The sequence below is a fragment of the Rhea pennata genome, chromosome 6 (genome assembly GCF_028389875.1).
Source record: "Rhea pennata isolate bPtePen1 chromosome 6, bPtePen1.pri, whole genome shotgun sequence".
In the NCBI taxonomy this organism is placed as follows: domain Eukaryota; kingdom Metazoa; phylum Chordata; class Aves; order Rheiformes; family Rheidae; genus Rhea; species Rhea pennata.
Window position 1 is genome coordinate 35,433,106 of NC_084668.1, and position 24,844 is coordinate 35,457,949.

At 37.6% G+C, this 24,844-nt stretch overlaps 1 protein-coding gene across 4 annotated transcripts; it reads left to right on the top strand.

The window, feature by feature from the left end:
* Positions 1-4,895: 4,895 nt before the first annotated feature.
* On the top strand, positions 4,896-24,501 carry CMKLR2 (chemerin chemokine-like receptor 2). 4 transcript variants are annotated; one of them, XM_062579484.1, is made up of 3 exons: positions 5,280-5,295; positions 8,631-8,778; positions 21,659-24,501. In XM_062579484.1, the coding sequence occupies exon 3, from the start codon at positions 21,675-21,677 to the stop codon at positions 22,725-22,727; it is 1,053 nt and encodes a 350-aa protein (XP_062435468.1). In that variant the 5' UTR covers positions 5,280-5,295; positions 8,631-8,778; positions 21,659-21,674; the 3' UTR covers positions 22,728-24,501. The 4 variants fall into 4 exon arrangements, with proteins under 4 accessions (XP_062435470.1, XP_062435469.1, XP_062435468.1 ...); XM_062579486.1 differs by lacking the exons at positions 5,280-5,295; positions 8,631-8,778 and adding an exon at positions 4,896-4,975; XM_062579485.1 differs by lacking the exon at positions 8,631-8,778 and having other exon boundaries at positions 5,217-5,295.
* Positions 24,502-24,844: the final 343 nt, after the last annotated feature.

The window sequence follows — 24,844 nt, forward strand, 5'->3', positions numbered from 1 at the left end:
TAACACTAATGTAATTGTTTTAAATCTGTCCATTACCTTAGCTTAGCATGTTTTTAGGACTTTTGTGTCCTGAAAGAAGATGCAAAGAAATTGAAGAAACATTTGAGACAGGTTTTTGTGCCCTAGCTCTAGCACTGCATGAAATTTTGTCTTTACTTGACCAAAGCTAACTACACTGTACCTAAGATTATGGGAAAGTACCGCGCTCTTGACAGGTGTCCAGACAGCCCTCTTGCAGAGCAAAGTAAAACTCTTCTCAGTTAAAGTAAAGGCAAAACTCTAACTGCCAGATCCTTTTCCCATTTTTAACCTGAAACAACATTCTGTTTTCAAAGAACATATATTTTATGATAAAATGCTAACTAGTTCAGTATTATGTTCACTATTGTTACTATTTTCTGCTAATGATTTTTCAGCCATTTCATCTCTCTGAAGAAACTGTGCCAGTGTTTTTAGAGAGCTGGCCCAAATAAAAGGACTAGGTCAGTAGTAGGTAGGGTTGCCTATAGGTGACTGATTATGAATTGCGGGATATTCTTTGACCTTCATCTTGTGCATGGAATTATTTTTAGCTTCAAAAATAATAGTCCCTTAGAATTTCTCAGCTCTATGTGCTGTTGTTGTGTATTCATTTTCAAACATAATACAGAATTTAAAATGCAAATGTGTTTGTCCATCAGTTTCAGTGAATCTGCTCCACTTTTAAAATGATGCAGATGAATATAACACGACCTTGACTATAAAATATTTCTTCAGCTTCCTTGTCTGCAGTTTATAGAAGTCAGGGAGTTCCAAACATATATACACTGTTATGTTGAGTCAGTGGATGTTCTGCTGTCAGTTTAAGGAGGAGTCAAGATTTATTCCCAAGATAGTTAAGTAAGCTGTCTTTTCTTCCACATTGGCTGTTCTAGATCATATTAGATTTTTTTAATGTTCCCACAATAAACCACATAAACCATTTTCTTACGTCTGAGAGCAAGCAGACTCTACCTTGTTTTACCTTGGGAATAATTTAAAGAAAGATTTCTTTATCCCATTCAGAAAAAAATAAGCAGGAAGTTGTACAAGGTAGAATAGAGAGGTTCTGTTTTTCTCCAAGGATAAAACTTAATTTTAGGTTAGAAATGCTGATAAGCCAAAACACATCAGCCTTTGAAAGAAACCTCTTTCTGTCATAGTTTGAAAATATAGAGCCATTTTCATGGGACAAATTTGAAATTACAAAAGGAGAAAAAAAATCTTCTGAACAAAAAGCCGTTTATACCATTAGTGTTTCTTCGACATTTCACATACTATTACTGGAACTGTAGTAATTTCTTTGAATCAGAGTTTAGTGTCTCTGTTTTCTAGTTCATCAATAAAATCATAAATCTCTTCCACTTTGTAGGATGATCTGTGTTTTCAGAATTCCATTTCTGATTTGGACCTAGATTATAGGCAATGAATGTAATTGCCATTACCTAGTTTGTCATCCTGAAATGGAGAAGTGGAAGTTCCCTATGCACAAGGATAATGTGAAAATAAATTCATTATTGGCCATAAAGTATTCAGGTACAGCATTAACAGCAGTAACCAAAATAGAGGCAGTATCAAAGTCAAGTATCAAGTCCCATCAAAGTATATGCCTTTAGAAACACATGCATACTCATTTATTTTACAATTATATTATAAGTTGAAATTACGAGGTCTAGAAACTGAATGGGAAAAAAATGAATATGTTCTCTTTTTTTTTTTTTCTTGCTCTATTTTCTCGTCAATCCACGATATTTTGAAAGACTGATTCTGGAATATGAGGCGATTTTCCAGTAGATTGTAATTTCAAATTTGGCCTGAGTATATGATGAGCTAAAATTACTCTCTAATGAATGTTCACTTGTGTAAATTAAATATGCCAGTGATTTCACCATGCTTTCCAAGAAAAGCAGAGCTGTTCTATGTGTTTTGCATCCAGCTCATGTAGAATGAAGGAGTTTGATATTTCATTTTTCCCCACAGAGTTTTAAAACTATATGGCTGTTGGCTTTAAGTCATATGAAGCAATGGTGAACATGCAAGTTAATATGAGTGAAAAAAGCACTGCTGTCTCTTTTGGGGTTTGTTTTTGGACACTTGAGTGATAACAGTGACATACAACATGGGAATTATCTTGCAGCATAGTATTCAGCCAGACACATTTGAGCCATATTGTGCCAAACAGTGGTTTCTCATGGCTAGTCAGTATTAGGCTTTTTTATACTTGAAGGACTGATGTCCAAGCTCTAGAACTCCAAACATTTTATAGATTGTTCTCTCTTTCTTAAACAATTTCAATAATATTATCTTCAAAGGACTAGAATATTTTTCTCATTTCTGTAAAAGATTGACAATATGCCCTCAAGACAAACAGCTACGTAAATGGCCTTCACAGAAAATGTCTCAATTTTAGTCCCTAAATCTATGTAAATCTGCTTCCACACTGCTGTTAAGTGCTGAATAAAAAAAAATAATAATTACAAGTGAAAAGGAGTTAAAATTAACTTTTGGGATGCTTGGTATGACTTAAGGAGTAGAACTAGAAGGGAAAAATAAGTATTAGAGATTTTGCTGAGCAACTTGAGTGTTTGCTTCAACTGATTGTCCATGCTTCCTTCCCTGGGCCTTTCGACAATTTACTAGAGACAGTCCTATTTTGCTTTTACTGAAGTCAATGGAAGAGTTAATGTTGACTTCAGAGAGAGGACTGAGCTCTCGATTAGAAGAGTTGTTTTTCAGAACTAATAATTTGTTTGATCTTTATCACAAGTAGCATATTTATTGGGGTGAATTAGCACCCATCTCAGAGAGGCCAAGCTCTAGGAAGGCTTTCAAGGCAGAACTATGCTCACTCCAGTGAGAGTAGTGAGAGGAGAGGGGCATATGCAGAGTGGGCAGAAACTTGCCTTGCTGCTGTCTCACATTTACTTTTATGGATAAATAACCTAAGTCCCCACGGAGTCCAGGTTGTCCGGGACCTTTCACAAAATTTGTTTACATGCACGAAGCAGAAAAACAGTCTGACAAATGTCACTGACTATAAAAAGCAACTTTAAAAATACAAATGAATATGTGCTGAAACCACTAACCACAGCTTTTTCAGAGCATCCGTAGTTGATTGAGCTTGACTTGGATTTGATTTGTACTGGCAGACAGGAACTATTTTTCTTTTATATGCAAGGAACTATAGTTCAGTTTAGAACCTTTGCATCCGCATGAACCATGAGCAGTGTCAGTGGCTGGACAGTATTATAAAAAGTACTAGCAGACTGCATGATTCCACATGTGCCTAGATGTTTCTCATAGTTAAGATTTTGAATACTAATACTGCAAAGCAGCAACCTTGCTTAATTATCCATCTGCCCTGTATGGGTGCCCTGTCTACTGGTGCATTTTTAGGGAGTTGTCCTTAATTTGTACTAAATACCAGCTTTGCTCTGTATCTTTTGCAGGAGATTAGAACTCTTTGTAGCCCTGTTTGCAGTTTGTTAGTGTTTTAAGAGTAGTCCTGTCACAGCCAGCACAGTAGGTGAGAGCAATTGTCTCTGAATAGGGTAATGCAGCAGTAATAACTGTGGATTACTAAGGGATCAGAACTTGTTATCTGCTCCTACCTGGGAATCCACTTGTTTTCCGCACTGTTTCCATCATGACAAACTTGGAACAACTTAGCTGTGAATAGATGAACGCAGAATGTGAAACTTAAATGCCCCCCCCCCGGATTGCTGAGTCCTGTCCCTTGTGTGTAACTGCATCACATAATCCCAGTCAGACTGGGTTTTAACCAAAAGATAGGTTACACTTTAAAAGGAAAATAAGATTTCAGCTCTTTGAAAGAACAGATGTAGGCAACTCTAGTGCCGACTTGGATCTCAAGTGGATGCAGGCAGCTAAAATTCTGAAGGCTGGTGGCTCAAGTTCATCTCTGTACTTTGGGTTTCTGAGAATTTAGGCTGGCTATGCTTTGGACTTTGCCCAGCCATCTGACTCAATCCACATTACCACATAAGACAACTAGATGCATAATGGTAAACTTTGGCTTTCTTTCTGATGACTTGTCTCCTCAAACCTTTAAAAAAATAGAAGTGTCTATAATAGTTCCTGAACATTTTTACAAACCTAAAACCTTTAAGTTTTTAGGTTTTTAGATTTGTAGCACTGAAGACTGTAGCACATAGTGAAAGAACTGTAGTTTTACCTAAGCATTTTTTAGTTTCTTTAATATCTGTAGGACTCTCCAAGCACAGGCTTTTTTTTTTTTTTTTTTTTTTTTTTTTTTTTTAATGGGAGGAGACAGTACTTAGTCTAAAATGGAAACTTGGCAGGTCTGTCAAACTGGGTAGTTATAGTCACTGAATAACAATAGCTAATCTTTAGCACTGAATGGCATATCAGAAAGTTCCTTGCTAAGGCATCCTCCAAAAATTCCATGATTTTCAAGTATCGTCTGAGTGGCAGCTATAATCTCAACATATTATTTTATTGTCATATGAATACAGTATTTGAATAGTTGTGGTCTGAAAGTTACATAGCAAACTCAAACTACTTATTTGGAGAAAATGCAAAAAATCACAAGTATGAAAGCACAAGCTGTGGAAAACAAGCTATTTCTAACAGTAATTTTTTCCAGGTATCATTCTTCATCATCCAATGTATCCTTTGCATATTTTTGTATCGTGATTTCATAGACTGTAACAGCCTTTTCATTTTGTTTGCAGAAATTACGTGGAGTGCTGCCTTGAAAGAGCCTGCTCAAACTTGTGTGTATATACAAAAGTATATTTATATATACACCCCCACATATATGTAGAATTTAATTTATGTGCTTATGTGTTTTCATCTAACAAAAGTAATAGTTGAGGGATTTTGCCTTGTGAAGAACTGCCATTTCTTCAACGAATTAACCGTGAAAATCATTGGATTTCTAATATCTGAATAGAAGAGGATGTGGACCTGGCAAGTGAGCAAAACCTCTTTTTATCATATGGTTTGGGTTAAACTTGTCGCTGGAGAATGTTGTCAGTCGTAGTTGCTGATGAGGGCATATAGTGGGCAGTTAAACCACAAGCAAACATTATAGCTTTACCAAAAGGATAGGCGTGAAGTAGCCATTAGTTTCACAGGAAGGGAGGAAATTACCCTTTTCCTGATTGTCGGGTAGTTAAACCCTGTCTTCCAGAGGGGATATTAATCTATGAGCTGCTAATTCAAACAGTGAGGTAAAAGGAACAGTAAAGAATTTAAAAAACAGAACTGTAAACAGCTGAATCTTCAAAACAAGTAAGTAATTTCATAAGTAATTTTTTTCCTGTGTTGCTTGGTTTAAATTAACTCTGCGAAATACTGAATATCTTTTTGTTGACTTAGTCTACAAATTAATTGTTGATGCATCATAATTGAATTAATATCTATTGAATTTAATCCGAGGTGTTCTTTAGTGCTGAGATTATCTGAGTATCTGTACACACTAATAGACAGCTTGGTAAGCTTCAGTGGTCCTAGCAATGGGAAATAATTGTCAGAACTATCAGGTAGCTGTTTTTAATCCTGGTAAATTAGAACTACTTTATTTTTTGTTAACTGTCCTGTAACTTATGCATTAATTAATGTTAAGTATCTCTTTCTGCAGGCTTTTACTCTATATTTTTGTTTCCATAGTCCTCTGCTGTTTGTTTTCTTTTGTAGGATACTTTTGAAAATATCAGAGTTGAAAGTGGTTTTAAAACCCATTCGTTTTTCAATAGACCTAGTTTAATCTCTACTGGACAACCCAGAATCTGAGTTGAAGAGCATGAAAATGCTCTAATTTGTTCTTTTTCCAATAGGTATAAATCAACGTTTCTCCTCTCTGCAAGTTCTGCATGTGCTCTGTACTCATGAATGCATGCCCCCCTTCAGAATAGCTTTGGCAGTTTGCCACACTTACCCTGATGCAGACTAAACCCCCCAAACCTCAATAACTATCCCCCTTGAGAAAGCAAAATGACATGGCAAAATAAAACACAACTTCCAAGCAGAAAAAGAAGACATGAAAACAAACCAGAGACATTTTTTTTTCCATTAAGTTTGTTCCAATCATGGAACTTCCACAGAAGTTACAGAATCATCTGAAAAGATGACACTGATAAAACGGTAATGATGGTTAATAGGTTGCATAAAACATATATTGAAAGGCATGTAATCTAGGACTCACCCATTCCAGGTTTTACTATGTCTGACCATAGATGGAAATAAAATAAGGAAAGGTTTAGGGCACAACCTTATGTGCATCAGGGACTTAAGATTCCCACTACAATTGATCAAAATTGTAGAAGAATAAAATTAGGTATTTAGTACTGAACATAACATGAACAAAAAAAAAATCTTTCAGATTAATTGCATTTTTCTCTGTAAAAATCTTTTTTTTTTTTTTAACTTCTCCCAGATTCATTGTATATGCTGGTTATACTGTGCAAATTTGACATTTTTTTTATCAGAGCAACAACCCCTTTTATTTGAAGGGGAGAAAATACAGATAGGGCATACTAACAGAAAAACACTCTTTAAAAATTTAGTGATCTGCTGTACTTGGGAAAAAAGAAACTCGGTTTCTATGGAAATTTTTGTCTCCACAAAATGTCTTCTGAATCCTTAGCTGTTGTGATTTCATATTTGGCACAGTGGCAGGAAGGGCGAGAAAAATTACTGTGTGAGATTTAATACTCCCTTGTTTCTGGATGAAGTTGAACTATCATCCCAGTACATATTAGAGCAGTCACAAATCTGCTCCAGTTTATAGTGAAGGAAACAGCTCATTAAGGACAATTCCTTATGACTCCAAAACTGCCAGAATGCATTGCATGCTCCAGAATGCACCCTGTGCCGATGGGAAAAAACAAATGGCATACTTTGCTTGCTGAGGTTTTCCTTTTTGCAGTAGATAGTGTGTGGAGGTTATCTATCCCATAATTTCCTCTTTTGTCTTACTGAAATAGTACTGAACAAGCCCTAGAAATAACTGTTCTACCGTAACTGGATTTGGCAAAGTACTGGAGACACAGACTTATGTGCCATTAGAAGCAAAATACTGAGCAGAACTGCTCTGCAACAGGCCTATATTTACCTATCCCAATATTTGCAAAAGAAGTGCTATTAAAAGAGCTCCTTCTCAGCAAAGGTTCGCCTATCAGTTACCTGGAGAAAAGAAGAAATCTTTAAATAGTAAGAACTATATAAGTGAGATGCCAAATCATCAGGTCTTTGAGTCTTTCTGTACTCTTTCTTCAGACAACCCTCCTGTTAATTCACTAATGTTTAGCTTGGGTCAAAAGCAAGCAGTCAAGTAAGACTTTTAAGATTTGCCCTAGATTATTCTTTCCATGGGTGAGGGCTGTACACTGGCTGGTGACTCAGGACAGGCTAGGGACAAAATCTTTGCTTACCGTTTCATGAATTCCCTGCAATTGTACCTTGCCACCCCTTTCCTCCTGTGGTAGGGGCTCTATGTCCCACTGCAGCATAATCTCCAACTTTCTTTAATTCATAACCTTTACTCTCATGTGCGAATTATCAACTTTTTAAACCATGTTAGGAGAAGAAAAGCAGGGCAGTTTTGCAGGAAGGAGTTACTAGTTCTTATTAAGAGATTCTGGACCATAATGGAAGTGCTTAAAACTAAGAGTCTTGCTAACCAGTTGTGGAAGTGTGAGCATTGCCACTACTCACTGAGCGCTTCCCTCTTCTGTTTTTTTTTTCTTTTTTTTTTTTTTTTTTTTCAGATTTTCACTGTAGCATTGATACCTAAAAAAACTGTATTTGATTCCAACAGTGTAGAAGATTTTGTCTGTTTTGCGTTAATGGCAGAGGAGTACCACTGGCTGTTATGTTACTGCTTCCATTACAAAAGTCAGTTGTTTTTGGCAAGGGTAGGCTGACAGCTGCTCAGCTGGTTTAAAATGGTATGATTCCAAATGAGCACAGTACCACCAGAATCAGGTGAAGCTATGGTATGTAGCTAATAGAGGAATAGTATTCTCTTTTTACTGAGTGAGAAACTGAGATTCGGGGAAGTGATGAGGCTTGGCTGCAGTCACAGCAGGCTCTTGATAGGACTGTGAATCAAGCCAAGTCTCCTGAAAGCCAGTTCAAAGCTCTCACACTGCCTGACTGGCAGAAGGGACTAATAGCTGGTGTTTTGAGAAGCTCATCTCTCTCTTAGGTACAAAATGAGATTAATCTACTAAACATAAATACAAAATGAAGGTATAATGTAACACATTGTACAGTTACAAAAATATACTTTCCATGTGACTTTTTAAGCATCTTTCTGCTCGTTCAACATTATTTTCTGTAAACTGAAGTGCATACCAACAAAGAAATACTGTTAAGCCCTTTTCTCTGCATAAGAAAAAACAGCCTGCAAATGTAATGTCCATTTCCATTCATTAGCTACCACATCTGCTGCTTGCTTGGACACCAACCAAAATGATTCATTCAGATGTCTAACATTTATTTTTAGTGAAATACTGGGATTATAAAGAAAGGCAGTATTTCAAAACTGGATCTAGAAAACCAAGGGAAGTTGGAAACAACTTCCTCACAGCTGAAAACAAACACTGTGTTATATCATTCTGCAGCTTTATTAGAAGGAAGGCAGTAGCCAAGTGAAGCAGCTGGAATCACACTGAAGTTGCTCTGAACTTTACAGATCACTTCACTCTTCCCTCTGCTACAGAGCTCACGTCCCTGATTTGAAGTGCACTTCTTTTCAAAGAGCTAAACGTGGTAGGTCCAATTCCCTGTTATGTTTTAAACTTCTCTCTCTCTTTCTCTCTCTCTCTTTCTCTCTCTCTCTCTCTCGCTCGCTCTTTCACATGAATGTGCTTCTGCAGATACAAAAACAGTTCTTGCAAGTAATTTTTGCAGTTTAGTGTAGCGCATTCTTACTAAAAGGGCTTCTTAAAAGGAAAAACCCAATACTCATTATTTCAAATGTGATTTTGAAACAGACAGCATGAAAGAATATGAAAGTAGGTGTGATTTTAGTTTTTAATAGCTTCCTAATGCATTTCCAGTTCAAGAATTCCTATATCCTGCCAGAGAATATTAAATGACCTCATTTTTAATTAAAAAATGTCACTCTTTCTGTATGACCTCGTGTATTGGTTTAAATTTGTTTGAATTGCTTAAGGATAGTATATTTCCTACGGCTGCACCAAATTCCAGTGTGTTGGTTCTGATCTAAATAGGTTCTAGAACAGACCACTGGAAATCACTCCAACTTCAAGCTGTAAACTAACAAAATATGGAAAACTAAACTTGTGCGGAATTAAAAAGGGCTCTTTTGGGTTGAACTGGAAGGTGTGTGTGCATACCCTAATCCTGAGAAAGAAGCTAGAAGGATGTAGATTTCGCTCTTACGAACAAGGGTGTTTCCTAGGGAAGGTCAAGAAGATGTGAACCCTTTCATATCATCACGCAATGAAACAGTATGGGATTCTACCTTCTATCCTGTTTTGGAGATAACCACATCATTGTCATCTATACCCTTTCTAAATATGATCTATTGCAAAGCAAAAATATGCTCCATAAATGTTTTATGTAGATTTGCAATAAGATGTATAGAGTCCCTAAAATTAGAACTCATTTGTTTTCTAATTAAATTAATTTGCATTATTGAAGAATTTCAAATGATTATTAATTCATAGATAAGGAGGAAACAGAGAAAGTGTATCGGGGTGAAGGTCTGTAGAAACTATGATTCAGGATTAACTTGCTTACTTTGACTAGCTCCATATTATTGTTTTGCCTGTGTTGAGTTAGGAAATGCAAACATTCTGATAACCCAATTTGCATTTGTTTAATATCACTGACTTTAAAAAAATGTCAACTACTTTTGCCAGATAAGCTGGACAGGATTCTACCACGTTTACTTTAATCCTGAGACTTTTATGTATACATTGTGAGTGATCTTAGAGCTGCATTTAGAATCACTTTGATTTTGGCACAGCAAAGAGCATTTAACCCTGGAGAACAAATGTATGGTTTGGATTCTGTAACTGCATTTGCAGAGAGCGGTCATAAGTCAAGTAAGCTCTTTGTCCTGAGGATTCGTTGGCTGGATCTGACCACAGATTTTTAGTGAACTTATGGGGGCAGGGATAAACTATAGATGACAACATTGCAATTTATATGTCGTGTACATTCTGAATTCTTCCTTTTTGTTCTAAGCAGTTCCTTCTCTGATGACAGCCTGATCAGTAACTTCTGAAATGTGGTCAGAATTGTGTTTATTTTTGATAGTTTGATTAAAGAGGTGAACTTACAGCTGCGTTTACTAATAAAGCCAGTTGCCTTAATGAATTTCCTTCTGCTTTTGTTTCTAAAAAGCTACTAGAAGTTTTTCATCTGCTCTTAGATTATTTTTTTGTGAATAACTGCTATGCCAAGCAAAAAGCTGGTTTTGCACAGGGCTGCAGTCTGCTGAGTGATGTTAGTTTGTTTATTCATTGTGTCTGGTGGAATGTGCCAAAAGATAAGCTATGTCTCTGTCACTCTGGTGGCTGGATGTTGGGCTAATTTTCGCTCATTTTCTGATAAAGGTTTGCTTTAGATTCCTTCAATCTGAAGCTGGCAGTTTCACAACAGTGCCAGCATATGTCGCTCTCTTTACAAGAGACTAGTGGGAGGAACATTCCTGCTAGATTGCCAGATGAGAGGGTTTCTGATACTGGGGCAGGCAGTGACCAAGAGACTTTAGGTTTCAGAAGGGAAGATACCACCATGTGTAGATCAACTCTCCAACACCCACTGCTACTTTACAGTGTCCTTGTGGCTCCTGAGACAAAAAGAAACATTATGTCTCCTTAAAGGAAACACAGAGTACTTCAAGGGGAGCTCAGCTTGAGCACTTTGTCTTTCCTCCAAAGTTACTTGTCAAGACCATTATTCTTGCCATGCCATCAGCTTTTAGTATCTACTACTGGTCTCCTCTCTCAGGCAGATCTTTACAAGACTCTAAATCACAGCATTTTACAGAGATGGCTTCAGTGCACACAGGGAGAATTAAGCATCCCTTCTCTTGTGTGTGATCCTTCTTATCTGGCCATTTCATTGGCCAAAGTACCATTTCATCAATTATCAAAGAAGAGACTAGTATATTCTTATATTTGCCTGACCTTAAAGCCACAGAGTGTTGCTGTAGGGGCAGTTTTCGGATGTTCACTACCATAGGCTGTTAGAACTAACTGCTTGTTTGAGTATATTTAGATAATTCTGCTGAAGGTTTGCTTGTATAAGGATGGAAGCCAAACCAATTAAGATCCTCCTAGTTCATCCCACAAGCATCAGTATTTGTTTTTTTTTTTTTTTTTTTGACTTGAGTTTTTGAGGATTGTTTTTTTTCCTGTTTGGGTAGGTCAGTCAATCTGAGATGCTTAGAACCCTTGTGGACATCACCCACAGGGAATGGAGGTATAATGGGGGATAGCTTGAAGCTCTGAAGTTGGGACAAAAAGCATGCACAATCTAGTGGAGAGAATACGAATATTTGCAGTTTTAGCTTTTAGGATTCTTGGGTTCTAATTATACCGTAGAAAGGTTATCTGTGAGACAGGGGCAATGTGTTCCTGTTTCTGTTAACCACTTCTTTATCCCTATTCTCCAAAATTTGTCTATTTCTTTCCTCCCCCATACCTCTCTCATAGCCCTTTTTGATACTTCTCAGAAGATGTATTTCAAGAGTTGCAAGGCACCAGCATGAAGAACTAATACTTTATCCTCTATCCACAAAAGATACTTGCCTCTTCATTCTTTTGGCAAGGTCTGAGTTATGTCTTCAGCTCCAGCTTTGAATCTCCTGTTTGGCTTTAGACAAGATAATTCTGTTCCTTTTTCTATCCTCCTTATGTCTATTTATTCTGTTTTAATTATAAACAAAGCAGGAATTGTCTCTCATTATGTGCTAATATGCTGCCTAGAACGAAAGAGGCTTTAATCTCAAAGACTAGGGTCTTTGGGTACTTTCCTAATATAAAATACTTGCCTCTCTTAGCAAGTGTGAACCTGGCACAGCAAGTTCTGTTCTCTTTTGAAGCTTGGCTTGCTAGATGAAAGAGAGAGGCAAATGGTGATTAGCAAACACTAGACACTGTAGCATTGATGCAACACCACATTGCACAATCCCATTTCTTCTTTCTGGTGATCCTCTTTCAAGGAGCTCAGCTTCATGTCCTTCCATAGAGGTATTTCAGAAATGTGAAGAACCATTGTCTGTGCAAGAGAACTGAGTAATATGTCCTGGGTATCCTGAACTCTTACCTGAGGGTAGTGTTCATTATTTGGTGGAGTCAAATTTAGTGTGAAATAGAAGGGATTTGCAAAGGTAATTTGGAAAGCCTGTAGAGCCAGTATTTCCAGGCTCCTAGTTTAATACCTTAATCATAGCTTATCTATTCTCATCAGTGGTAGGGAGTGTTCCCAATGCCACATTAAGGAGATAGATAAATATCCAACCCTCTTGAAATTGTTTTAGCGGTTTGAAGTTTTCAAGTTTGCAAAAATATGGGCAGGGATTATTTGAGACCTGAGCTTAAAGTAAGTAAAATAACTAGCTTTGTGTAAGAGGAATATTAAAGTTATACTCATACAAAAGTAAATATGCTTAATCTACCAGACACAGTGACCCTAGTATACTAACTGTGAGGACAAAGTGAAGTATGTTATCTCATCAGCTGAAATTCTTGGCTTATCTACTAGCACTGTTTCAGAACTGGATGTTCTGATAAACTAGTGCGAGAGTATGTGTCCAAAGTAAAATAATCCTAGCAATATTATAATCATGCTAGAAGTAACTGCTGATGTAGATTTAATGAGCTGCAGAGTTAAACTGTAAGAATAGAATTCAAATTCAGAGGGCAATACATATCTAAACATACTGGAAGAAGTGACTGGGAAATGGATATGTAAAATAAAACAAGAAATAAGAAAGTATATTTGAGGAATGAACTGTGTTGCTAATTTTGCCAGGGGTTAGCTCTTAACTCTTCTTGTTGGAAGGACTGTAAGTATAACACATAGTAAGATATTTCTTGTCTGTAATTTGATAGAGATTCCATATCCTATTGGAGAGGGTTGTTTTAATTTTTTGATAATGACTTGTTGTCACCCTGCAGTAATTTCAGAATGGTTCTTGTCTAACATATGTTCAACTGGTATTAATCAAATCTGCTGAGACAACAGTTGCTAGTCTGAAAGAAACCTCTATATTCACTTTCTGTTCTCTGTTCTCACTTTGCTCCTCCCTGTCAGAAGGGAGTTTTGATTAAAGCATGTGTTGCTGAAGGAATATAATCATAAAAAAAAAAAAACATGATTAGTGTAATAATCATATGAACGCTATTCAAAACATTCCATCACAAATGGGAAGCAATTGTGTAACAATTCCATGTATTTTCTGAATAAAAAAACATAAAAAGCTATGTTTGATTAGAAATACAAGCATTCCTTATCTTATCAATCCAGTCACAGTAAAGATGAAAAAAAAAAAAAACTTTTAAAGCTGGCATCTCCTTGCTGCAGGTGTGCAGTTATTGCCTTGACTGTTAGCCAAAGAAAAGACTGCTGGCATTTGAGGAGAAATAGAAAACATGAAACTTTCCTAGAACAAAATTTCATTAATGTGCATGTCCTCGATGCTGAAGATGCAACCAGTATGACACATGGTGTCCCTGCTTGGCTCAGTCATCAAGGAGGTGTTACCTGATAGCTCTGAGATATGTCTTGCACCTACACTACCAGATTAATATGTATGACAGGCAGACAGGACCTAAAGGTCCAGGTTCAGCTTCTCTTCAATGCAGAGAAAACCAAACTGAGTCTACGAGGACTGCCTGGGGAAATACTGGCCCTTCTGGCACAGTGAGAGAAGACCCAGGCAGGATCTCTTCTCTGGAGGGTCAAGGTCTCCTGGAGGGGGAGATGTGGTGTTTCCATGCCATCGTGAACAGATGATAGTGTTATCTTTAAGAAGGGAGGGCTGAACTATAGTTGAAGCACCAGACAGATATTCTAGGTTTAGTACCTGCTTCGATCTCAGTCTCCCTGTAGGTCATTTTCTGCCTCCTTGTCCGTAAGTCAGACTGGTGATACTTCCTCTATGAGTCCAGCTCTCTTGGGGTGTGAGCACCAGGGCATTATGATTCCTTATGTAACACTTAGACAATACTGACACATATAAGATCACAATTTAAACCCCAGGTGACCAGGTGACATGGTTTTCTTAAACTTCTATTTGTATCCCCTTTAAGGATACTTAGGTTGTGTCTCCCCCCATCCCTCACCCCCCCCTTCCCAGAATGGGACCATTTTAAGTGTTTCATAGATATCATCTGTTCTTTTCTTAACTCTGTTTGGCACTGTAATATATTTGTAGTTGCGTAATAGACTTCAGTTGTTACAGCAACCCTTTGCATGCAAAAGGAAGAGTAAAGATATGTTTATACTTTTAGTCATATTAAGGAAGGGAATGAGAGCAGAAGCCAGCATTAACAAGTGTTACTGTGTGACCCCCACCATGGACATCTGAGTTTCTGTGTTTTCTCTTGAGGATAGTGGTCTTGATGCTTGGGATATGCATGAAAATAAATCACTAATATGCAGTTGCTGGCTGCAGGCATTTATGAGTTCCCTGATGGTGGAAATGGTATGCTGCTGAATTGCAGCCATTGTCTGGGTGATTTGTTATATTACAGCCAGACCTGCTATAGATATTTTCCTATTACAGTGGCATTATTTAAGTATAAAGTTGGGGTTTCTGTTGTTTGACATTTCTGTCAAATGGCAATGGTTCAAATGTTCTGGCAGCAAAAGGTCTGAAATCATTCTTTTATGGGTATTAACTGAATCTGCCCTAGAAGGGTTTGTTAGTCTTGCTGTAACACCTGGTTTGTCTGGGTAAAGAGTTATGAGGAGATTATCTGGTCAAATGACTTCAATACCACGGATGGAGTGGTGTGTTATGACTAAGAAGGTCATGTTTGGTCTTGCTTAAAGAACATTGCTTTTGGCATAAATTTTAGGAAATGTCTGCCTACTCACTGCATATGCATTTCTAACACTGCTTCACTGAGAGACATCAGGGAGAGTGATGGTTACTTGCAGTCTTGTCTTGTCTGCTAGAACGAATGTTTTTGCATTGTGGCTTGAAAAGGATTCCAGTCACATATCGTATCTACCGTATGACTTGTCCTAGCTATCGAATCCAGGACAGCTTGTGATGTAATTTCATTGCCATATATGTAATGTTCATTAAAACAATAGTCAAGGGGTAGGGGAGTGTGCATGCACGTGTGTGTGTGTTTATGTATGTATGTGTGTATGTGTATGAGAGAGAGAGAGAGCAGGAGGAAGGGAGGGAACATACAAACATTGATTCTGCTGTTGTGTATGTATACCCAATCAAAATGCTGGTTTCCTAGTAGCTTTATCTGCAGGGCCAGATTTAGGCTTAGATTATAGCATAGTTATATTCTATTTATTTATTTTTTTAAGTATGAAGGATCAGGGACTTCCTATTATAGCATAGTTTCTACCTAGTGTCAAGTGGTCATCTTTTTTTTTTTTTCCTTTTTTTTTTTTTTTTTTTTTGAGGGAGAAATACATGCATAGGAGGCATTGATAGTTAATTTGTAATCTTATCAATATTCCCTATGAGCTTTAGGATCTTTACTGATGTCTCTGTAAAAATACATTCCAGAAATATATATAAACCTTTAAACTTGCACAGCCATCTGTGTTTTGTACTTCACAGATAAACTGTTGGGTGAATTTCATGTTTATGGTTTTAAAGGTAGATAAATTCTAAATTTAGCACCTCAGAAGTCCAAAGAAATTTTCTTTTAGGGCTTTAAAATGAATTCAATAGCCAGACAAACTTCCTGAGGCACAGCATGACAAACAGGATTTAGATGACCTTTTGAAAACCTAGCTGTTTTCTAACATCTGACTCTTGCAAATGGCAGAATTGAAGTGAATTAATCAAGTCAGCTTTCCTTTAGCCATAGCTATAGATCATACATGTGGAATGTGAAAAGCCCAGAATTATTCTTAAGGACTTTAAAAGGGGGGGTTGTGTAATATATCCTTTTTATGTAGTTAACTATTGAGACAGCCAACTCTGCAAGCCATGATTTTCCTATGATCTCAAGGGCCCATTGTGACCTCTGAAATCACCTTAACTGGCCAAGCAAAGGCTCTGAACACTGTTTACCACATTGAATAAATAGATTTAGGGATTGCTGCTCAAATATTTGTGTTAACTTTTAACTAACACAGACAATGAATAAGCTCTTCCTTTGGCCTCCTCTGTAAAATTTTGAGGTGATGAGGGCCAAATGTGAAAGGCTGCACTGGCTGCAGCCCAAATAAGTGGAGTATATGGCCTGTGTAATTAAATTGAATCCTAATTTGCATGGTGTCAGGAGAGCTTTGGTGCCTAGGAAGACTTTGCATCATGCTAAGTGAATGGGAATTGTGACCGCTTTGTTTGTCTTCTATTTTAGACTGAAAACCCAATCTAATTTCCTTCCAAAACTGTTCCAGTGACCTCAGGGCTGAGGCATGGAGAGGTCAAACGACTTCCCCTGGTTAAACAGGATGCATGTGGCATAGATGGGAAGAGCATCCAAAATCCTGGTCCCATGTAAGGCTGTCTTTAGTGTGACAAAAGCTGTTCTGTTTAAGCACATCCAGTCATCTGTCTGGGTTGTCTGTATGGGTCAATTTTCTGCAATACTGTAGTGTGGCAGAGAGCTTGTAGCAGAGAGCTACAAAAATACGATTATTAATTGATATCTGATCCTGGGATTCTCTGCTGAAACTCAGAGAATGACATTGTATACAGCACACTGTAAAATCTCTTCCCAGCGATTCTGCACCCTTGTGTTCTAGAAATATCTATTAATAATCTGTGTTTCTTTAGATTTTTCTGTCCCAGGATCTCACAGTGCTGGTGCTGAGTGTTCACCTAGGATATTCCTATGAAATCATTTAGCAGTTAGGTTCTACTTCACAGATGTGGACAGGAAACGAAACCTTCTGATCAAACATTCTAAAGCCTATTTCTTAAAATTAAGCAACTATATTCATATTAAGCAACTGAATTAAGGAATGTCAGTTTTCCGAGGTGCTTATGACCTCAGCAAATAGGAACAAACACCAGTCAGAGAACAACTACTAGCACACACTTTATACAGACTGTTTACTATTAAAAAAAAAAAGAAAAAAAAAAAAGAAAGAAAGACAGGATGAAGTCTAAACTTGGATGTGTTCATCCAAATGTGATACAACACTGTTCTGTAACCTGTATTTGCCCCAGTACCTACTGCAGGGCTTCTGACCACACTTTCCTGTTTACTGAAAATATTTTCCTCCTCTGGCTTCTTTTTGCAACCCAAGACCAGCAGGGACTGAGGCAGTGTACTACACTAAGCCTCCCTTACCTGTTCTAGCAGTAGGCCTAGAAGCAAAGGGGAAACTGCAGGCAAAAAGTTTGCTTTCTCTGCTGGGCCTCTGTTTGCAGACAGGTTCATAAAAGAGTCTTACAACCCTGGAAATTGGCCATTTGTTAAAAATCATACAGGGAATCAGTGACAGAATCAGGAAATGAATTAGATTTCTTCACTTTCAAGACCTGAATTTGAACTGAAAGACAGCTCTGTCTCTAAAAAATTATTAATAAATAAATAAAAATTAATGCGTTTGAGACTTTGTGTATTTCAAAAATACAAATAAATGTCCCTGCTGAATGATGCTTGACAGTTATCCCAGAAGTAAAAGTCCGTATTCTTACTGGTGTAAACCAGCACAGCTCCACTGAAAATCCGCTACTCCTTATCTTGCTCAGGACTGTGAATCCTGTTACAGAAGCACTTTGTATGTGTGGATGTCAGCTGTAAAAGTTTCTGGGCTTTGCAAAGGTAATTGCCAATTTTACCAAGCCCTACTCATAGAGTCTAATTTCAGCATCTGTACACTGGCTGCAATGGTAAGCAGTCTTCCTCCTGCTTTTTTCTTTTCTTTTCTTTTTCTTTTTTTTTTTTTTTTTTTTGCCTGCTACTAAAGAATTACTGAATTGGAAGACTAGAGGCAAGGGAAAAATATAATCTTAAGAAAATAATTCCTGAAAAGATAATGCGTTGTAAAGGTGGTGTGCTCTCTCCATGGAGGAGTTTTAAACTACAAGGGGGTTGGTAAATATTTGATATTTATTTAGTTATGTTTTCCTTCTGCTGCATAGCATCTTTGAAATTCTAAATATAAAATGAACATTGTTGGGTACTTATCAGATGCTTGTTACAGCCATTTTTATTTTGAGGAAAAAGAAAAAGGTTTTTCTAGTTATATATATGGGCAGGAAATGTGTGAATCCAAATATTGTTGCATTGTGCTAGCTTTTGAAAAACTTAAAAGCAACCTTGTAGTGACTGGAATGCAGATGTTAATCAGCAAGAGCCTGAAAAATTGGATTTATTTATTAATGTGCATAAATTCAATTTGATGTTATAATTCTGTATGCAGGCAAAAACACTTAAAAATCCAATTATTAACCTTGATGTCCAAATGTAGCGTTGTTCCAGATGTTAGTGGTATGGCTACTTGTTTATACCATTTCTCAGCAGATGTTATGTTTGAAAAAATGACTCAGAGGGGTGGTACTGGTATTTGATGCAGAATCTACCCTCACGGGGCATATAATTACATAAATGCAGCTCACTAAGTATCATTTGATCAGGACAGCTAACCAAATAAGATTCCTTCAGACTGATGTAAATTAGAAAGGGCAAATGTTATCACAGCCTGCTGACAGAACAGACAGTACAGCCTTTTATTACATATTTTTAAGTCAAGAGTTATAGAATTACCCAACTTCTTTTTTTCCTTTTCCATTCATTTACAAATAAGAAATCTAATCCTACCAATATGTGTGCACATACGTAATTTCACTTATATGACTAATCTTTCCAGAATAAGTAAACTAGTCTTTGGAGCAAAGGTACATAGATGAATATGTTTTTGCAGCTGTTTTTATACAGGCAGCATACTCCTGAGACACCACTCCTGTTGTCCTTTAGTAGGCAAAAATTAGTGGAATTATAGGAATGTAGAGAAAGTATCCAAAAGCGCAGGCTGAATTTCAGCTCTGGAATGGAGCAAACGCTCAGAAATGCACCAGCGAGGTCACCCATGGTGCAGCTCTGGTCTAGTCATATTTTGCTGTCAGTCACAGCCCATCAGTGTAGCTGGGTTCAGGCAGCGAATATAGCTGCAAATGACTATATAGAGTTTATCAGAATTTTTGTTTCAACTGTGGTAGGTGCTCTTGTCAGACTGTGATCATCTGTGCTGGGCTGTAGTTTTGGCTGTACCACAGAATGAATGCAGAACTTCTAAATGCTTTTTCTTACTCAGCCACTATTTGCTATCTGTTTTCCTATTTTTCTTTCTTTATGGCTTTTTCATTTGGTTTATATTTCTGCTTCCCTCTTCCTCTCCCCTCCCACACCCTTCCTTTTCAGTTTTAGGGGAAAATTCCTATGTGAAAAGTTGTGTTGTACTTTTAAGTTCCAGAAGCTTTTTCAATAGAAGAAAAGTAAGACACTGCCTTTTTTTCTTTTTCCCTTGGGGAAAAAAAAAAAAAAAAAAAGAAAAGACAAAAAGGCTAGTCAGGCATCTCCAGTGACTGAATCAGCAAGACATTTCCAGCTATAGCTTTTACAGTCTGTGGTGTTCTCCTGGGAGGCTTTGTTTTCTTTTATGTGTTACCTTTTTGTCAGATCACTAGTGAAATAATACCACAGTTGTATGCCTTTCCTCTGAAATATGCTCCTTATATTTCCTCCTCTACATCCCTTGCTGCTGGAGAATTTCCTTCCTTTGTGGAGTGGCAACTACACTGACTAGCAGTAGCTTTAAGGAAGACTGGGAAACAGCTTCCATGTTTTTTCTATCCTTATTTTTGGAAATTTTTATATTTTTCAGGTTCATTCTCTGCTCAAAGTTAAGTGATCCACTGTGGTCAACAAAAAGAGATAAAAATATTTGTATTATTGAATGAAACACAGGGGCTGAATTTAAAATTCTGCTCTGTGTTACTAAGGTGTAGTTCTTACAATTGTAAGACTGTATTGCCTTCAGTTCAGGCCTAGTTCACTATTGTTTGTTAAGGCTGTGAAATCTGCAGTGGAGCCAACATTTCCCAAGGTCAAATGTGGTCTTAACCGGAAGACCCAGATTCTTTGTTTTAATCCATTATCTTTTCTCATTAAAGTCTGAAGAGAATTGGTAGTGATTCAGCTTTGCCAGTCAATTCAAAAAGGATCTAATCAGAAAGTTTGATTTTTGTTTTGCTTTTAAGCATGTTACTGTGTAATAAACTCTCTTAAGGTCTATTGTTTCAGATGCTTTATTTTTCTGTGGCAGAAAAGAAAATTTATATTTACATTTTATAGCACTGAGTTTTCATTGCAATTTTAGCTACACATGTGAATTCTGCCAGATAAAAAGAAACTTAAGATCCTGTCTACATTAATTTCTCTGCTTTAATGTGTCAAGTGTCAATGTAATTTGGTTTTAGATATCAGAGTATTAGATCTACTATTTCTAGCCATTGTCATATGGCATTTTTTTCATTGTAATTTTCTGGCATGCCATCAGTATTCATGAGCAGCTTTCCTTGTTGATGAGGCTTGTATTTGTCTGGTTTCTTTGCAGCCTCAGAAATTAAGACCTAATTTTCCACTACATTTCTTGAAATGGATCTCTAACCCGTAGTGTATCTATGAGGAAGATATTTCTCTGTTAAGTGCTGGGTGTCCTTCAGTGTCAGTATGCCAGCTAGAAACCAGGATGTTAAACCTTCCTGGGTTTCACTGATACAGGTAAAGATGGATCCATTCCAGCAAAGTCAAATGGGAGGATGTGAGTTCAGGCCTAGTTCACTATTGTTTTGTTAAATTTTTATATGATCTGTGGAGTAACTTCTTAATGGCTAGATTCTGACACCTCCATAGGTATTATAACAACTGTGTTGTGTCCCAAAGAAGCCTTGCTGAAGTCAGCAGCACTGCTAGGCAGCAAGGCCAGCATCCAGCCTTTGGATGACAGAGAGAAAGAAACACATATACATTCAGTTGTTGGAGAAAATGCTGTCTATCATTTTGTTAACTATAATTTGAGGGGAGGGGGTTAGCAACCCCCTCCCCCCCCAAAAAAAAGTTGCTTCAAACAGGAACAGAGCAGTAAAATACCAAAATTAATTAGAAAAGAATACAGTCAGTACTTCAGTAAAACTTTGTAGCTGAGGATCTCTCAGAAATTTGTTAGTAATATTGTACTCCGTGCCCTCTGCTAAGAAATGAATGCAAGGAAAACCATTCTTGAAGATTTCAAGTGTTGCTTGTCTTGATCTGAGTATTACTTGAAATATTTACAGCCTGAAATAATCTACAAGCTTTGTACTAATAATTGATAGCTAAAAAGTGATCGATATGTGAAACTTAGTCAATGTATTTATTTTATGACCAAGAACTCAAAGGAATTACAGATTACTATTTGCAGTGCAGTAAAACAGTTCCCCTTTGACAATTCTATTTCTTTTCCTCCCCAGAAAGCAGCTGTGCAGCATGGAACTTGAAGATTTTGAGAATTACTCTTATATCTATGACCTGTCTGAGGAAGATGAATCACCCCAGTCCTCCCTCAGCATTGCCCATATGATATCCCTTTCCTTTTACAGTGTGGCATTTCTGCTGGGGGTGCCAGGTAATGCCATTGTCATCTGGTTTATGGGCTTTAAGTGGGATAAATCTGTCTCCACACTCTGGTTCCTCAACCTGGCCATTGCAGATTTCATCTTTGTTCTCTTCTTGCCCCTTTATATTACATACGTGGCAATGGGCTTCCACTGGCCTTTTGGGAAGTGGCTGTGCAAAGTGAACTCGTTCATTGCACTACTTAATATGTTTGCCAGCGTTTTCTTCCTGACATTCATCAGCCTTGACCGTTACATCCGCTTAGTCCACCCAGTCTTTTCCTACAAGTATCGAACTGTAAGGAACACCCTCATTCTTAGTGGGATTATTTGGATCTCGGCTGCAATTATCGGTGGCCCTGCCTTATACTTTAGAGACACAACAACAGTTCTCAACAACATCACCCTTTGCTACAACAACTTTCATGTGCATGACAGAGAACTCATTCTGCTGAGACACCACATTCTCATCTGGGTGAGACTTGCATTTGGTTACCTCTTTCCCCTAGTGACCATGGTCATTTGCTACTCGCTGCTGATTGTCAAGGTGAAGAAGAGAACTGTACTGACTTCCAGCAGGCTTTTCTGGACCATTGTTGCTGTAGTCGTAGCTTTTTTCGTTTGCTGGACACCGTATCACATATTCAGCATTGTGGAGCTGTCTGCTCACCATGATGAAAACTTGCATGGCTTATTGCAGGATGGCATTCCCCTCTCCACTGGCCTTGCTTTCATCAACAGTTGCCTTAATCCAATCCTCTATGTTCTGATTAGCAAGAAGTTCCAGGCCCAGGTCAAGACAACTGTCTCTGAAGTGCTAAAATTGGCACTGTGGGAAGTGAGCCGCTCGGGGACTGTCAGTGAGCAGCTGTGGAGCTCAGACAACACCCATGCGCCTGCACACTGTTGTGAAACTGCTCAGTGACCATTCTTGTCGCCATCCCACTCCAAAATAACTGGCAGGAGTTTTGGAAATGTTCTTGTCTTCACATCTGCCATAGATGTGCATCTTTGCATATACAATTTCATGTAAACAGCTGGCTGAATTGCACATGCTGCTTTCCTTGGAAAGTTCTTACAGGACACATCATTTGGGTGTGGTATGATTGCAAAGAGCCTGAACTGAAAGCTGTTAAAATAAGTGGAATTGCTCTAATTGAGTTTTTGAACAGGAACGTGACTATTTCTGTTATTAATCCTTTTAAATTTTCTGTTGCAGTTCCATATCTTGTTGATATTAAAAAAAAAAATTACCTAATAAAAATATTCTTCCCGTCACTGACAATGCTCTAGATCTGGGCATCCTCATCCCATCCCGGCCATACATCAGTGGGTTATGACAGCACTCAGCGTCTAGCACTGTTTAAAGAAGAAACCTCCTGGCTACATCCTGGCTAAGCAAAGCTATTGGTGGCTCCCCTTTCCAGCCAGAGAAGGATCTCAATACAGAGAACACTGAATTATTGCCTTCTCTTGTTAAAAACAAACAAACAAACAAACAAACAAACAAACCCAACACAGACATAAATTCTGATTTCTCCCATTGCTCTTTGCCTTACACTCAATAGATAGGAATCACTGTGCTTGCTGGTCACTTATCCCTTTATTCTTGTGTTCTTATTACTAGATGGGTGTACAATATTGAGGAGGTTTCAAATAAATATTTGACTCATTTGAAATGTGAGCAGAATTAGTAGGAATGTTTCTTTGAGAAACTGAGATTAAAGGCTCCCCCACCACCACCACACACACATTCCCCCCTAGGCTTCATGTTTAAAGAGGTTTGTGACAATCAGTTGCCCTTTATTGCTCTTACAAAGAAAGGTTAAGAAATAATGTAACATTTTGTTTGCTGTAATGCAAACCTTCTAAAAATGGATACAGTGAATTCAACAGTTCAGTTACAAGCCTGTAACCAAATTAAGACTTCTTTGCCAAACTAGAGGCAGCACAATATACCTGGGAAGTAACATCCACTCCAGTAAGAAAGAGGTAACAGCCCTAATGGAGTTGTTATTTCCACTCCAAGATGTTGCTTGCTGTAGAATCACACATCCATTAATGCATATATATTTATGTGCTAAGCAGAGTGGACTAATATCTGAGGCAAAACCACTGAATTAAGTTGAATGTGAGATAAAATTCCATTAAAAGCAGGGGCATAAAATTTGGGGTAAATTTGACCAGTGTTTCCTCGTTAGGGCCACAAAATGTGGAATAAAACTGCCTTTCAGGTGACCTGTGGCCTGGCAACACATATAAGGCCTTATTTACAATAAATGTTACTTACATGTAAATACATTTCATTCAAAAGCAAATATTTATCACACACAAAAACACACAAATGCATCCGTATACTGGTAGTTGTACAAATAGAAACAGTCTGACTGTGGTCTGTAACTATGTTTCTTCGGGCTCTGGTTTAAAAGTTGGAGAGTTATAGCAGGATCAGTGGAATTTCTATGTATTTAACTTTGGCTTGGAAAGTTGGTAGGCAGCACTCTTTCCTCTGAGTCACTCACTGCCTGGTACATAGTGACTCATGATTGTCTTTTGGCATCATGCTACTGAATATACCTAAATCAAAGATTTTGCATGTTTTCTTCACATATCCCCTGATATCTTTCTAAGAATGACGTGTTAGTGCTATGCTCCTGACTGTACTCCAAGTGGAGTAATAAAATTTTGTTATCTCTGAAGAGTGTGCTCATTTACTTTTGTCAGCAGCAGTATGGAGTGACTGTCTACACAGAAGTGTAGGCAGAAGTAACTTGAGGATAAAAAATAGCTTTATGATCAGTCAATCTATTTGCAAATTTGATATTTGACAGACTTAGCAGCAGATTCCAGTTACTTACTCTAACCTCTTTTCCTGAAGGGTGTGTACCTCTGAAGCTTGTTATCTAGATTAGATTACAGTTGATATTTTTGTTGAAACATCTTCTTTCTGTAAAATCTAGTAGCCCCTGGCTGTACTGAATGCTAACACCTTATAAAGCTTATGCTTTCCCAGTATTCCTGCATATACCTAAGTTCTCGTAC

Bases quoted from the DNA above. Each gene is read 5' to 3' on its own strand.
- CMKLR2 (XM_062579486.1), top strand. From the start codon at position 21,675: ATGGAACTTGAAGATTTTGAGAATTACTCTTATATCTATGACCTGTCT.